Genomic DNA, 14,493 nt, shown 5'->3' on the forward strand with positions numbered 1-14,493 from the left:
AACGAGTGTCATGTAATAGGTTTTCTGGTTTTCCCCATCTTGAAGTACTCAGCGAAACACTTATCATATTAGAAGTGAATCTGTTAGTTTTATTTTATTTTGAAAATTCTTTCATAATGTCTGGGACTTAAAGTGATATTGCCTTCATATACATGATCCATAATGTTTACATTTTGGCACAAATGCTGAAGGAACTAGGGCAAAACATGGAAAGACATGAGAATTAATAAAATAACAGATGGCAGCTGTGTTCCAATGGAAATAATTATATTTTTTTAATAGCATAAAATCAATGTGTTGTTTTTGATTAATACAGTAGGTTTACTGATCATATGGAGATTAGTGTGTGATATAAACCTGAAAATTAGTTTGTTGTCATGTATTATGTGATATGATGGGGATTAATTTCAGGAATGCCTTAAAAATATGCTCTAAACAAAATCCTTTCTACACTTACTGTACTGGATGGATTAATCCTGTTGCCATATGGACTTGAAATTGCCTTGGGTATGCAAAAGAAAAATCTAGATAAATGATAACTCATTTAATACTCTGTGGTTTGTGTTTATGGAAAACAGAATTCCTCAGGATCTTCTAAAGGAAAACAAGAGTGTGCCAAAGGTAATTTCAGTGTTGAGTGTTCACGGATGGTAAAATTATATTTAACAGATGTTTGTAATTTTTGCAGGTAATAGCTCTAGCAGATGCAGCAGAAGAAAATCAAGCCAACATGTTCCAGGCATTTGCAAAGTTGAAAAGTGCCACCCATCTGGTGATTATGCTGATTAGTTTGTGGCAGAAGCTCAGCACTGATCAAGTTGCTATTTTGGAAGCTACGTTTTTGCCATTAGCAGAAGATACACAAGAGCTGGTAAGGATCTGTAAGAGCTGCTTAAAAGATGCTCATTCACAGAGCTTTAAGCCCTTAAATTTCCTTATTTCTCCCTGTACTTTGCTGAAGACTGTCCTTTGAAGTAATTTAAGTAGCCTTACTAAGTAGGTGTTTGGTGCAGACTGTGCTGATTTCACAGCAAAGTGGAAAAGTAGGAGTAGATTATAGAATGTTTCAAAAGAGGACACGGGTGGTGCCAGTTTAATTCTGCTTTGCCTTTCCTTACCAAGCCAAGTAAGAATGTCTCACATAAATTTTGCTGAGTTTCACCTTCTGTCCCGTGGTTAGGATAAACAGAATAAGACCCCCAGGTTTTGAAGACTCTAATATGAATGTTCTATAACATACATGTCCGCATTCCAATAGAAATATAAAAGGTATGCATAGCAAATACAGTACATACATTTAAGTTTATTAATCATTTGCCATACTTTGTCCTCAGTGTATTTACAGTGGTTTATATAAGGGATGAAACTTATCTCAGCAAAATACTGTGAATAGACAATTTCCTTGTACTCCATTCTGCATTCTGTGGATGTCACGCTAATTCTGTTTTGATTTAATAAGTGTGACCAGGTGAGATTGTGTATAAAATCTGGAGATTGGTCTGTGAACACAAGTAATGCTGTTTATATCCACACCTAAGGTCCACAGCTAAACACTGCTTTAGTTGAATTAAAGAATGTTCTCAACTTAATTAAGAGTTCATCCCCAGTTAGTTTCAACAATTATCTTAAGTACACATTAATTTTAATTTTCATGCTCTGCACAGGGTTTTTGCAATGTACAGTGAATCCAGATTTTGGTGCATACCTGGAATACTTAGAATGGTTTGTGGTCTTTTAGAAAACTTGCACTGGGTTCCAAGCGAATCTAGGATCTTCTGCCATTTCCACCTGGGGGGCAAAAAGTGTTTTGGCATTTTATGTGATATTGACTCATACCAGTCAAAGCAAAACAGTTTTGTTGAGATTTGTTTTGGATTTAGTCCTCATTTAAACTTGGAAAATCAAGTTTTGAAACTGAGGAACGTGCATTCCCCTGAACTGAATTCAAAGAAAGTTCCTATGAATCTCCTAAAAGCCCAAACAAACATTTTTTTACATGACTAATTTTTATTTTGCCATGAGGAATTGGGTTGCTTAGCTGCATGTTTTGATGAAGTATGGTACCATTTGTTGTATCCTGTAATGCAGGATTTTGCTTCAGGCTATATCTTGGTGTGGTTTTAACGTGGTGGTTAACAATGTTCCATGTTGAAGCTGCAAGACTTCACATAAGCATTGTAAGGATGTATATCCTGCAGAGCAGTCAGGATGAAAAATGTAAACCAACAACTGGAGGTGGAAATAGAAACAAAACCTTTACAAAATACTGAATTACGTGCCATATTGAAGTTGTTATGGTACCACAGAAATCTGAATGTAATTTAAGAAGCTTAGGTGGGGAATGGGGAAATCTTCTGACATACCAATGATATTTACAGACAGAAGCTTCTAGCTAGTATTCAGGTTTCCTTGTAAGCAGTGAAGTAGAACACTGGTGAAAGAAAATACTCTGAAGAATTTTTATTTACTCTTCAAACAATTCTGCACAATGGTTTGTTGTATTTTTATTTGGAGGGAATGTGTTAGAAGACAGTTTGGATGCAGTCTACATCTCCAGAACATTTTCTGCCTTGTGAGCATTAAACTATGGAAGTGTTTTCTTAAAAAAAGGGAAATGTTTGGAAAACACTGTTAAGATAAAAAGAAATGCCTTTTTTACCATAGCATCAACATTATTCTCATACATGCCATTTCATTTAGAACAGATTGTATCTTGTTTTCTAGACCTGGCAATCACTTCTGTTAGATATTTAGCAAATGTGAAAGTGACATTCTCTGTTCTCATTGTGTCACCATTTTTTTCTCAGACTGCTAAATGGTTTCTCTTGCTGCAAACTTTTGTCTAAGAACATATAAAAGTTGAGTTTTCTTGTCTGCAATGATATAGTGGAAGAAATACTGCAAACTTGCGTATTTTATATGAATAACAGATATTTGGCATCATGTTTTGTTTCTGGCAGTAAATTTCTAACTAACACCTAGATAGGATTGCTTTGATAAAACTGACTAAAAGGGTTGTTCAGTGTTGGAAATACAAGGACATTCCTCTTTTTCAGTGATTCTTTCATGAATGATGCACAGTTGTAGAAGTATAACATCAGAAATATAACGAGATCTCTCTCAGGGTAAATGAGCTAATTCTTCTGATAATGAAGCCGCTAAAAATTGATGCCACAACTGAAGAAAAGTAGTTGCAGGGAAGTTAGCTGCAGTTTTGCCCAATGTACTTTGTTACTGTGGGACTAAAATAAAATCCATAGTTAAAATATAGAAGTATATATTAAAGCTATTTCAGAGCATAGTGTTACAGCTGTATGCAAACTATACTTTCACGTGTATACTGGTTTTGAGTTCTATCTTTTTCTCTCTGTTGAAATATGTGGTGGAAAAACACTTCAGGGTGCTTTTGGAGACAAAAGAATCCATGATTTGTTAATAATGTTAAAAAGTACTAGAGATTTTGTTACATGGAGAGTTGGTCACTGTTCTGCTAGACTAACATATTTATTGTTAGCTTATAGCAGGGACTGACAGCAATTTGAAGTACTATAAAGTCTGAAACAAAAAAATCCTCATATTTCTAAGGGGTGTTTTTCAGTGATTATCCTTTACCAAGCTGAGTTTTCTGGATAGAAAAAGATTTGAAAAATGCTCAGTTTGTGATCAAGTATATGTTTACAATAGGAAATCCGTTTGGGAGAGGAGGGAATTTGTCCAGGCTAATTTAAAGGGTTCAAAGGGTTCATGCTACACGGGGTAGTTTTGGTATAATGGTTGGATGGTGTCTGGATTGACTGATGGCTCGTATGCCTGATGGTTAAGGTATTAATGCTTTCTTTGTTTAACACATTACAAAGGGAGAATAAGTCTATCGATACAAACATTCTGACTTTAAGACTGATGGAGGGCCCTTGGAAATACAGCCATCAACAGCAACTTTACTGAAGACTAAATATTTTCCTAGTTCTCCTGTTGTTACCAAATAATTACATACAAGTGCTTCATTGCTCAGAATCATTCCTTGCTTGTTGTAGTCACATTTGTGTTACTATAGTTAACAGTAACAGCTATAAGCCGGTGTTGAGGAAGTACATTTCCATCTCTCTTTATTTATGTTTGGAGTCATACCAACCAAGTAAATGTCTATCTTAGATCTTAGGATTTTATTGAAGTTGTAATTTGAAAGAAAAATATGCCTGAGGATGAAATGCATATTTTAATTTACTATGATTTACAGTAATTAACTTACTTTAGCCACTATAAATTTACCACTTCACAGTGTTGATTAGATAAAGTTGAAAAATGTACTTTAAGGCAATGATGAAAAAGAAATGGTGTCAGAAAACACTCCTGAAGTGCCTGTAAAAGTCACAGGAGTTACTCTCAAATGTCTCTGCTTACTGTAAGAAGATGATCTGAATGTAATCCACAAAAAAAAGAAAAAATCATTTGGGAAAGACTAGATAGCCTGCTAGGTTTTATGCATGATAGCAAATGGGTTTTACTCTACAGTTCTTGAGGAATGTAAAAAATACCATTTTGTGGAAAGAATCCTTTACTGAGATTAAACTCTCAAAATCAAAGGTAAGGTTATTTCTGTAATTCCAGCAGGATTAATTCTGTCATGACTGACATTAGAAAAAATTTTCTTTGAATTTTCCATTGCTGTCCACTGCTTTTAAAGCTTTGAGCTAATAATTGTATCTTTGGCAAGAATAATTTTTATGAACTCTAATTTTTAGAATTTATTGGGAAGTGTCACTTTAATTCTTGTTATTAATACAACCTAGCTCTGGATTGCCATACAAATAATCTGGAATTAGTTTTTTGTGCCTTAGATTTTCTATATTCCACTTGTCATTGTAACTACTTCTTAAATGCAAAGTTCCAACTGTGTACCAAAAGGAAATATTTAAAAATAGGCTGAAATATTTAATATTTTCTTATTTGCTATAGGCTAGTACAAATTATCTTTTAGTTAAAATTTCTTAAATGTAACAAAAAAACCTCACTCCAAACCCAATAAACCAACAAAATCCCTCAAAACCACCAAAAGACAGTGGGCCGTGATGATGGATAACTTGAAGCCAGTTTTCCATATGGTTGTATTCTTTATTTTTGTGAACAGACTAGTTTACAGCAGATACATTATTCCCCTCCTTCTTTTTAGAAACAAGGTAGATAATACATCTGCAGATAAGTGGTTTCAGAGAGAAAAACACATAAAATTTGTTGCCTTTTATCGAACTTGGAAAATTACATTAAATGACATTCAGTAACATTTTTTAATGATAAAAACTAATAGATAAGTCTTCCTTCTATTTGAGTCAATGCCATGCAACAGAATGATTCAGAAAGACTCTTCTGGTACAGTGAACCATCTAAGTCTAAAAGAAATGGGGGCAAAAAGCTAGTAAGCTTTAAACCCTTAATCACTAAAATAAAAAGAAGGTGCTTTCTGCTTTTCCCAATAAGCCCCATAATTTTTCAATAAAAAAGATCAGTCTCAGCCTGAAGTTTAGTTTGGTTCAGGGTAATGTAAGTTTGCCAAATGAAGGGAAGAAGGTGAAGAAATGAGATTTCCTGGCCAAGGAAGAGTAGCAAAGACCTGTATTAGGGAGAAAGGTTAAAAATGGAGTAGTGGTGCCTGGTTCCTGTCGATGCCCTTTGCTCATGTGTGTGTGTATGTGATCCAGCTGGACAATAAGAGAAGTAAGAGACAATGGTTCAAGTACCTCAAACATTCTTTTATAGTATGTTTTGATATGAAAATCAGTGCTCTGCCTGATAGCCTGCTTTCAAGAGGACCAGAGTATACCAGAGATAACTAGAATCATAGAAGCATTAAGGATGGAAAAGACTTGCAAGATCCTAGAGTCCAGCCTTTGTCACATCCAGTCATTTCCTGAACACTTCCAGAGATGGGTACTCCACCACTTCCCTGGGCAGCCCATTCTGATGTCCAGCCTGAACCTGCTCTGGTGCAGCTTGTGATGTTGTCTTGTCCTGTTGCTGGATGTGCAGGAGAAGAGGCTACCTGTGGTAAGGTCTCCCCTGAACATCCTTTTCTCCAGCCTAAACATCCCCAGCTCCCTCAGTTGCTTTTAATATGAGTAGGTGGACAGAAAGACCCGTGGTTGTAAAGCCACTAATTTACTGCAACTCTTTCTACTTTTGTTATCCTTAAAAGCAGAGTTTCAAACTCATTGATTATTTGACAGTGTTGGAATGTCTAAACACAAAAGATCAAATGTTAAGTAACTTGGACAAAAGAGGAAATTTGAAGACCATAGAGGTGGTTTTACCACTACTGCCAGCACTATCTTAGTTCCTTAAAGTGTCTGGTAACCATTCTCTTCATACTGTTAATTTTATTTATTGAGAAGACAGTGGGTTATGGCAGCAATAGTAAGTTGAAGACACATTGCACCACTACCTAGTGATCTTCCTTTGTAGCTAAACTCATGTAATTCCTCACAGTGAATTCTCTGAGCAGAATAGAAAAGTGCCAATATTATCTTGGTCTGAGAAAGAAGGGCTTAATGTGATCTATTGGAAGCTTTTATAGATTACTAAAAATCTATATGTTTATCTGATGCTTTCCACTTAAAAAGGTTATCAAAAGAAGCTATGCCCAATTGTATTTTCAAATTTTTTTATCATTTGCTTTTTTCTGGTGTTTAATAAGAAGAGGCTGTAAGATTCTATTTTTTAACAGGCTTGCTTCTGGTGGTTGGCAATAGTAATGGTTTTCAAAAAATAAAGCTTTCTCTATTTTTTTCCAGATGGCATAAAATTGATTTAAACAAAATTATGCAGAAATAATATGCATTATGGTATGCATTATGAATTGTCAAAGTTCAAAGGACAGAAAGAATTGTAGTCTTGTCTTGTTTAGTTGTATTCCCTAAAAATTGTATCAAGGTCAGAACAAGCATTCAGCCTTGGTAAAAAGCTTATGCTATGGAGAATCTGACTTATCTATTGGTTATATGTATTTTGATTAAAAAGTTTTGAGAATTAATTTTAACTTGAGCACTGATTTTTTTCTGCTGGTATTGGAGACCCTGAAGTTAATCTTCAGTGCACTGTCTCTGATGTAAGCAGAGACCTACTTAGGAATCTTATTTCTTGGTGTAAATTAGTCAAGGCAGAACTGTGTTCTGCTTTGATTAGTTTGCTTCCAGCATATATCACCATCTTTTGAAATAATTTGGGTACCCGGTGAAGTACTGCAGTTGTGAGAGATGTTCTCTTTGTTTAATAAATTAAATAAGCTTCTTTTATCAGACATCTTTCTGTATGTAATATTGTAATGGTGACCTCTAAACTTTCTCTTTGTTAGGGTGATCTGTCTAGTTCAGGTACAAAGAGCCATTTTAGGGTCATAGTAATTACTGAGTATGTGGTGCATACCAGGAGTGCAGATCAGTTGTCATCTAAACTGCTTAATGACAAGAGTGATGCATTACAGTGATTACAGAAATGTTGTTCAGCAAAGGGTCTTAACACTCAATATATATAATCAGTGGCTCTTTCTTTTGCTTTTCTTTTCTTTTTTCTTGTAAAGAAGTTTATTGTCAGTGAAGAATTCCCTTGATATTGTGTCCTAATTGAAAGATCCTCAGACTATTGCTATGCAACCTTCCAGTAAAAGGGTTTACAAGCAGGATAGAGAGGGATTTTTCACAGGGGCATGTAGTGTTAGGTCAAGGGGAATGGCCTTGGATTGGAGGAGAGTAGGGTTAGGTTAGATACTAGGAAAAAATTCTTTGCTAGAAGGGTGGTGCTGCTCTGGGACAGATTGTGTACCCCCTCCATTCATGGAAGTGCTCAAGGCCAGCTTGGATGGGGCTTTGAGCAACCTGGTCTGGTGGAAGGTGTCCCTGCCTATGGAACTGGAGGATCCTGAAAGTCCCTTCCAACCTGAACCATTCTGTGATTCTGTGTATTGACCAGTGCTCTACTAGCATATTGCAAATGCAATGGGATTTATGATTGACTGTAAAATTCTGATGGAATTGCTTATATACTGAAAAAACAAATCTGTTTCCTCTTCCTTGGAGTATGACCTTTATGTTTTCTAATAGGACAGGGTTTATAGAATTAAAAATTGCATATTTATTGTTGGTTTTACTTTCTGATTGTCTGGCATCAGTTCAAAACTATGACACTTTTATTATAAATACTGTAGTGGTATGTTAGTAGCATTGTATCTAACCATACCTCCCAATAATTTTGTGAAGCTCTCTATTTATATTGAACATGTGGCAATGGTATACAGCAATATTCATCATTTCCCTTTGATCTCATGGTCAGAAATGTTTCTGAGAGGGTGTATGAAGATCAAATCACCAAGTTATCTTTGGTTTTGGGAGAAGTGGAGGGAACCAGTTGTGGTGAGACTGCTTTTGGTTCTTGTTTGATGGTTGTTCTTGGTTCTAACTTGCAATCATGTAGCATTTCTTGGTCATTACTAGATAACCTGTAGCTATTGTTCACATGGTGTGCTGTTGTGTAATCTGTCTACTGGAATTTACAAAGATATCATATCACACAGATAGATAGAGGTAGGTAAATAGGGATATCATACAGAAGACATCATATGAATTTTTCATCTTGTTACAAGATCCCAGGAAAAAAACTCACTTTTTTTAAATCATGATTTTAGAGCAGTAATTTTTTCAGATGGATTTTTTTCCTTTTAGTTAATGGCAAGGTGCTTTGTCTTAATTCCTAGATTAAGAATGATATATCAGTATTCTCTTACATTTGCACAGATAGTGAGAGACTTCCATTAAATTAGACCAGATTAAAGGAACATAAAGATTGCATAATTTATGTCCTTCATCATCTCCTGGCTTTTTCAATGAAGTGAAAGTTTAATAAAGCTGAAAATATGGTTTAGGTACCTCAAAAGTAAAACAGCTTATAAATCAAATCTGTACAAACAGTGGAGGAGTTAATGAACTTTGCTTCAGATACTGTTGTAGGAAAAAAACCCCCTAGAATAAATTTAAAAGTTGTCTATCCAAGTAAACATGCAAGTCCAGTTTACCACTGTCCTCTTTGTCCTCACCTGTGCATTTTGGGAGAACAGAAATTCCACAATTTGAAGCAACACAACTGAGTTTAAACTTAGTGGTGTGTAGATCTAAAGTAATGTGAGAATTTAAATAGGAAACAAACTTTATAACGAGGTTTTTTTTTCAGGTCTAATATATTTTAGTGTGTGTGCTTCCATATTTCACAGGTTTTGAAAACACAATTTCATTTGTCAGTATTTCATAGCATATTGTATTAATAACCTAACAAGAGATATAGTGAAAGATGAAAAGTTCATCTCCAAGAATATCAGTGTTATAAAAATGGAGTATGGACTGGGATGCAATGAGAATTTCAATAACCTTGTATTAGCACATGTTTTTTCTACTTTTTTACTCCAGGCTGAATGTAACAAGGTCTGATTCCTTTTCTCCTTACTTTAAGTTATCTCACAGATCCTAATTGTAAAGTTAATGTATGGCAAACCTATTCCTGGATGTGTAGCACTTCTTAGCAAGATGCACAACTCTTAGTATGTTTTCTTGCCTGTAGACAACCTCTGCAAGACCCAAAAAGCACCTCAGTTTTCCTAACTAACTGGTGAAAAGTTATTGAGGAAAAGAAAGATGAAGTGTTAGATTATTTCAGTGCTAAAAATCAAAACAACAGACTTCTGAAGCTGGCAACAAGAGAAGCCATGCCATTCCATTCATGTAGTTTTTGCAAGAGTTTATTTCATCAGTTCCCAGAAGGGGCCAGTGGTCATAAGAAGTCAAGGTAGAAAGAAAATTAAGATGAAAAAAATCTCAAAAATCCAGGATTGGGTAACAGTGTCTACAGAAACCTATGAAATGTATGAACTTTCACTATTCCAGACAGGATGCATTAATATTACAACAAATAAGCATTACTAGATGAATAACTGTACAATTAGATAGTTAAAATTTATCTTTTGAAAAAATATGCCCTTTTCCTTGCCTCTTACCCATTCTTAAAAGACCACAGTTGTCAAGGAAAAAACCCCAACAAACGAGTTGTCAGGGAACACTCTGTATTGCTCCAATTTTGAGATATGAGACAATTTGAAAGAGAGTTGAGTAACACAGACTCATTACTTGTCAAGAAGAAATCTACTGATCTAATCTAATTTTGAAAGTCTTTCTGTGCAAATGAAGAACATCCAGTGCAGAAGGGTGCAGGCCATATGGAAATTTGTCTGCAGTATACAGAGTTTAAATTTTAATGGAGGAGCTAATGGAAGCATCATCTATATTCATCCTGGTATATATTTTTTTGTCAAGCATGCACTTTCCTGAGAGTAAATTACTAATCTCAAAAGCATCTAAGAGTTAAGCAGTGTTAGAAATATTAGACTATGATCCCCACACAGAGTTTTGCTTTCTTACAGGTTTTGCTTTCTTTCACTCTTTAATCATGTTACCAGTTGTTTCATTAATACAGAAAACCCTACAACTGCTGATAACCATAACCTGTTTCTGTGAGCAGGACTTTGCTCAGAATTTGGCTTGAAAAATTAATTAAAATCACAAAAGATAGAGGTCATAATTCTCACGCATGCAGCATGCAGCTTTCAGAACCTTTTTTTAGTAATGCTTGCTTTGCTAGATTTCTAAAACACCCACTGCTTTAAATATTTTTATTCTACAGTTTGATTTTTCCATTAGATTAGTTTAGGAGCAGCATTCCTAAATGAGAAAATACTGCCTATTGTAAAAGATAATTTTAAGAACACTACTTTGATTACTAAGCCATATGCATTTTTAACTTTTTTTCCATATCTGAAGACACTATAGAAGGAGAGTTTGGCAAATCTTGTTTTAAAGTTAAGTGTCCATAGAATAGAATCCTCCAAAAGCTATATTTATATTTAATGCAGAATCATTTGGTCATTTGTGAACTGACAAAAATACCAGAGAAACTTTTAAATGACAATTTTACTTTCCAGGAAAGAATCTGTCATAGAGATTTTTCTCACTTCACGTGAGAAAAAGGCTATCATAGGCTATCAATATATGTTTACCAAGTAGGACTCAAAATGAAAAGTTCTTGTAGAGAGTAGTTTATGCTGCTGGAGAGTTCCTATTAAATAAATATTTCTGCATTGAACAGATAAAGCTGCGGTTTCTGTTATGACTGGCAATTACAGCACAGCTGTGCAGGAATTACAAGTGTGTCTGTGACAGACTTTTAAATTAACCCACTTTATTCACAATGGATTTTTGCTAAATCTGATTTTTGCAGTCTATTAACCTCAAAATGTGAAAGACTAATATTTGAATTAGATATTCTTAAGTAGCTGGAAAATAGTTGCTGGCATAAATACTTAATATTAAATAACTCTGCGCAGATCTGTTTTGCTATACTATGACCGGTTTGATAAATATTGTTAACAGATCTCATACAGTTTCCTGTACAATCTTGATTCCTTTCTGTAGTCTTTTATTTGTTGCTCTTTACAGACTGTTTAAGCTTTTACTTTACATATCTGTTGTGCCAGGATCCCTACAGAGCTTGATTGCTCATATTGTGGGCAGAGTTATCAAGATGTTACCTGGTACTTCTCTGGGATTTGCATTTTCTTTTGTCCCTTGCTTGGCTTTTATTTCTCATGTTTCAAGTAAATTGTAATTTGTTTGGAGTAGGCAAATTTTCTAAGTCCAAACCCTTAATAAGATTTAAATGTCCATAAAGCTCTTCAGAGTAGGTTGCTGTAGGTGCAGTTTGTGGTAATTGGGAGTGGGGCTGTGGCCGAGCCTCATCCCCAGTGGGCTGCAGCTGTGTGGGTCAGGTGAGCAGCATTGGCAGCAATGGGCCAGGGAGTGCCCAGGTGCACTGACCAACCACCAAAGGGAGCAGAGGGCACACAGGAGCAATGCATCAAAGGTGATGGGATAAAAGGTTCTGATGAGGAACAAGGGCAGATACTTGCAGCCTCCTGAAGTGGTGTTGCTCTGCATGGGCAGGTGCTTGAAGCCTTCTCACATGGTATGGTGTTACTCTGTTTGGGTGAATGCTTAAAGCCTTCTGAAGTTGCATGGTGATAATCTGTGTATTATAGCCATCTCAACTGTGACATATGCTATGGCATATGCTGTGACAGGTTGACTTCAGAGTACAGCTCACAAGTAAGGATGATTTCCATAATTTAAAGTGAAATTGATTCATCTATGGTTTTGAACTATTTTTCTAGAACTATGTATCATACTAATTTTCTTCCTTTTTTTTTTTTTTTTTTTTTTGTTATTCTGGCTTTTTCTTTGTCTGGGATGTTCAAGTATATCCTCACTTTGATATAATTTTCATCAGTCTATGAATTTGTATTAGAACTGAATTTCTTTAAGTGGCAGTAGGAGTCAAAAATCAAATAAGTTAATATTATGAACATTATGCATCACAAATGATTTAAAAAAGATATGACTAGAGAAAGCAGGTTCAATGTAAGAAGTTCAGCTATGGTTTTCCTATTGTGTGCTCAATACAAATGTCCTTCTTAGGCACTTTATAGATTTGGAATGTATTTAAGCTTGAGTCATTTGTCTGGATTTTCATCAGTCTTGAATTCCATTAGTCTGTAGGATTTTGCCAGTACCTTGTTTTTTGGTTTATCCCAGTGGTAGGTTTTTGTTATTTGTATATGTGGAGGTGCTTTTGCTTTTGTTTTTCTGTTGTGTTTTTTTTTTTTTTTTTTTTAATGCAGAAGTGAATTGTAGAAGATTCCAGATAGTCTGTGGCTGGTGATTCTAATGCATTACATTAACCAATGTTAAATTGGCTTTATATTTTTACAAGGATAATTCTCCAACAAAGAAAAATTTTTCCATAGAAAACTTTTTCTTAAAAAATATACTGTCTCTTGGCACTGTTCAGATGCGATACATTAAGACTTCAGTACTATTTTGGTGCATTTTTTTCTGAGTGCTAAATAGATATTGAGTCTATTGGTTTGCCTTTTCTTTTATTTCGATTCTTTTCAAAAGGTCTCCTGAAGAGTTTATCAATTCTTTTTTAGCCATAATTTTTCAGGAACACTAACAAGGGAGGTTTGTCATTTCCATTTCTGACAGCACAGGCAGATGTTGCATGCCTAGTTTGTGGCTTCTGTGGCTATTATCTCCTCTTTGAGACAAATAAATAAGTTAGAAATATAGAATATGCTTGAAGAATATGAGTTAGGAAGACTGATACCACAGTAAATTCCTGGCCAAATTTGCTGATGGTCTGTGCCTGTGTTGGATACTGCCAGGTCAGTAGCCATGGATTAGTGGATTGCTGGTTTGTATATGTAAGAATAAGATTTTTTTTTTTAATTGCTGTAAAGGCAGAGTGCTGAGAGGCACATGGCTGGTGTTTCTTGTGAATTAACATAAACAATGCTTTCAGATACAGAAACCTCTGGTGCTTGAGATAAGTGTAAATGCCAAGGTTGTAATTAATATTGTGGACTTCCAAGTATTCTAGCATTTTTGAAAACTGATGAAACCACTGTTGTGTCTAAAATAAAGAAATAAGATATAGCCAGGCAAATTCTTGAGTGAACAGCTGTAAGAATTCCCATCATTTGGCTGGCACCAATTTTGCATAGTTTATGCAGTATGTTTCACATTGTGTTTGAGTTCTTTCAGAACTGCCTTGATTGTCACTCCAGGATAAATTACATCATAGGCAGCTCAGAAAATGGCTGTTGCCTTAGGAGTATTATTAATAAAGATAAAGGCTTTTAAAGTAAAAGATACACAATGAAATACTTGTCTGGCTTATGCATGCAACTTAGGAATCTTGTTCAAATTTGACTGATATGCTATTAGAATGATTTATTTGTACTTAAGACAAATAGATTTCATTTGTAGATCTCTGAAATATATTACCTGTATAAATGTGTTAAGAAGGTACACCTTATGAGTAAACCCACTAAATCTGACAACAGAGCCCTATCAGACTTCTCCCTACCTATATGTGTTCTATGTGTCTTAACAACAACAATATGGAAATCCTTCCCTCTGATCCTGCCCCTATCTCTGTCTAGTTGACCTTGTTTTTAACCAGCTAAACTCTTGGGGAGTGGAATGTTGCAGCGAAGTGTCAGGCTACAAACAACGTACTCTGGATGAAGCCTTATGCCAAAGTGAGTTTGAATGTATAATTATGGTCACACTCAGATATGCCATGACATCTGAGGATCCTTTGTGGCAATTTGTACAGATCATTAATGATATTTTTATTAGCCATGCTAGTATCACGAATTTGCATTTGGTCTTCAGACTCCTGCAGTGTATTTGATTTGGTTTAAAGAAAGCGCCAATCTCTACCTATTACCTAAAAGAGAAAAATAATAGTGTGTCTATGCAAAACATGAAGCCCAGCCTTTCCCTGTGAAACAGTAAAATGGATGAATTGAATATCTTTCTTATCTATTTCAATTACACAAAG

General features: G+C 35.1%; 1 protein-coding gene across 4 annotated transcripts in view; it reads left to right on the forward strand.

Moving 5' to 3' along the window:
- BBS9 (Bardet-Biedl syndrome 9) overlaps positions 1-14,493 on the forward strand; it is a 285,201-nt gene that overhangs the window by 126,277 nt on the left and 144,431 nt on the right. For all 4 annotated transcript variants that reach the window (XM_064704873.1, XM_064704875.1, XM_064704877.1 and 1 more), the window contains exon 20: positions 689-871. In XM_064704873.1, coding sequence (XP_064560943.1) covers positions 689-871 — 183 coding nt within the window. The remainder of the gene's footprint in view (positions 1-688; positions 872-14,493) is intronic.

Source organism: Zonotrichia leucophrys, chromosome 2 (assembly GCF_028769735.1).
Source record: "Zonotrichia leucophrys gambelii isolate GWCS_2022_RI chromosome 2, RI_Zleu_2.0, whole genome shotgun sequence".
NCBI lineage: Eukaryota > Metazoa > Chordata > Aves > Passeriformes > Passerellidae > Zonotrichia > Zonotrichia leucophrys.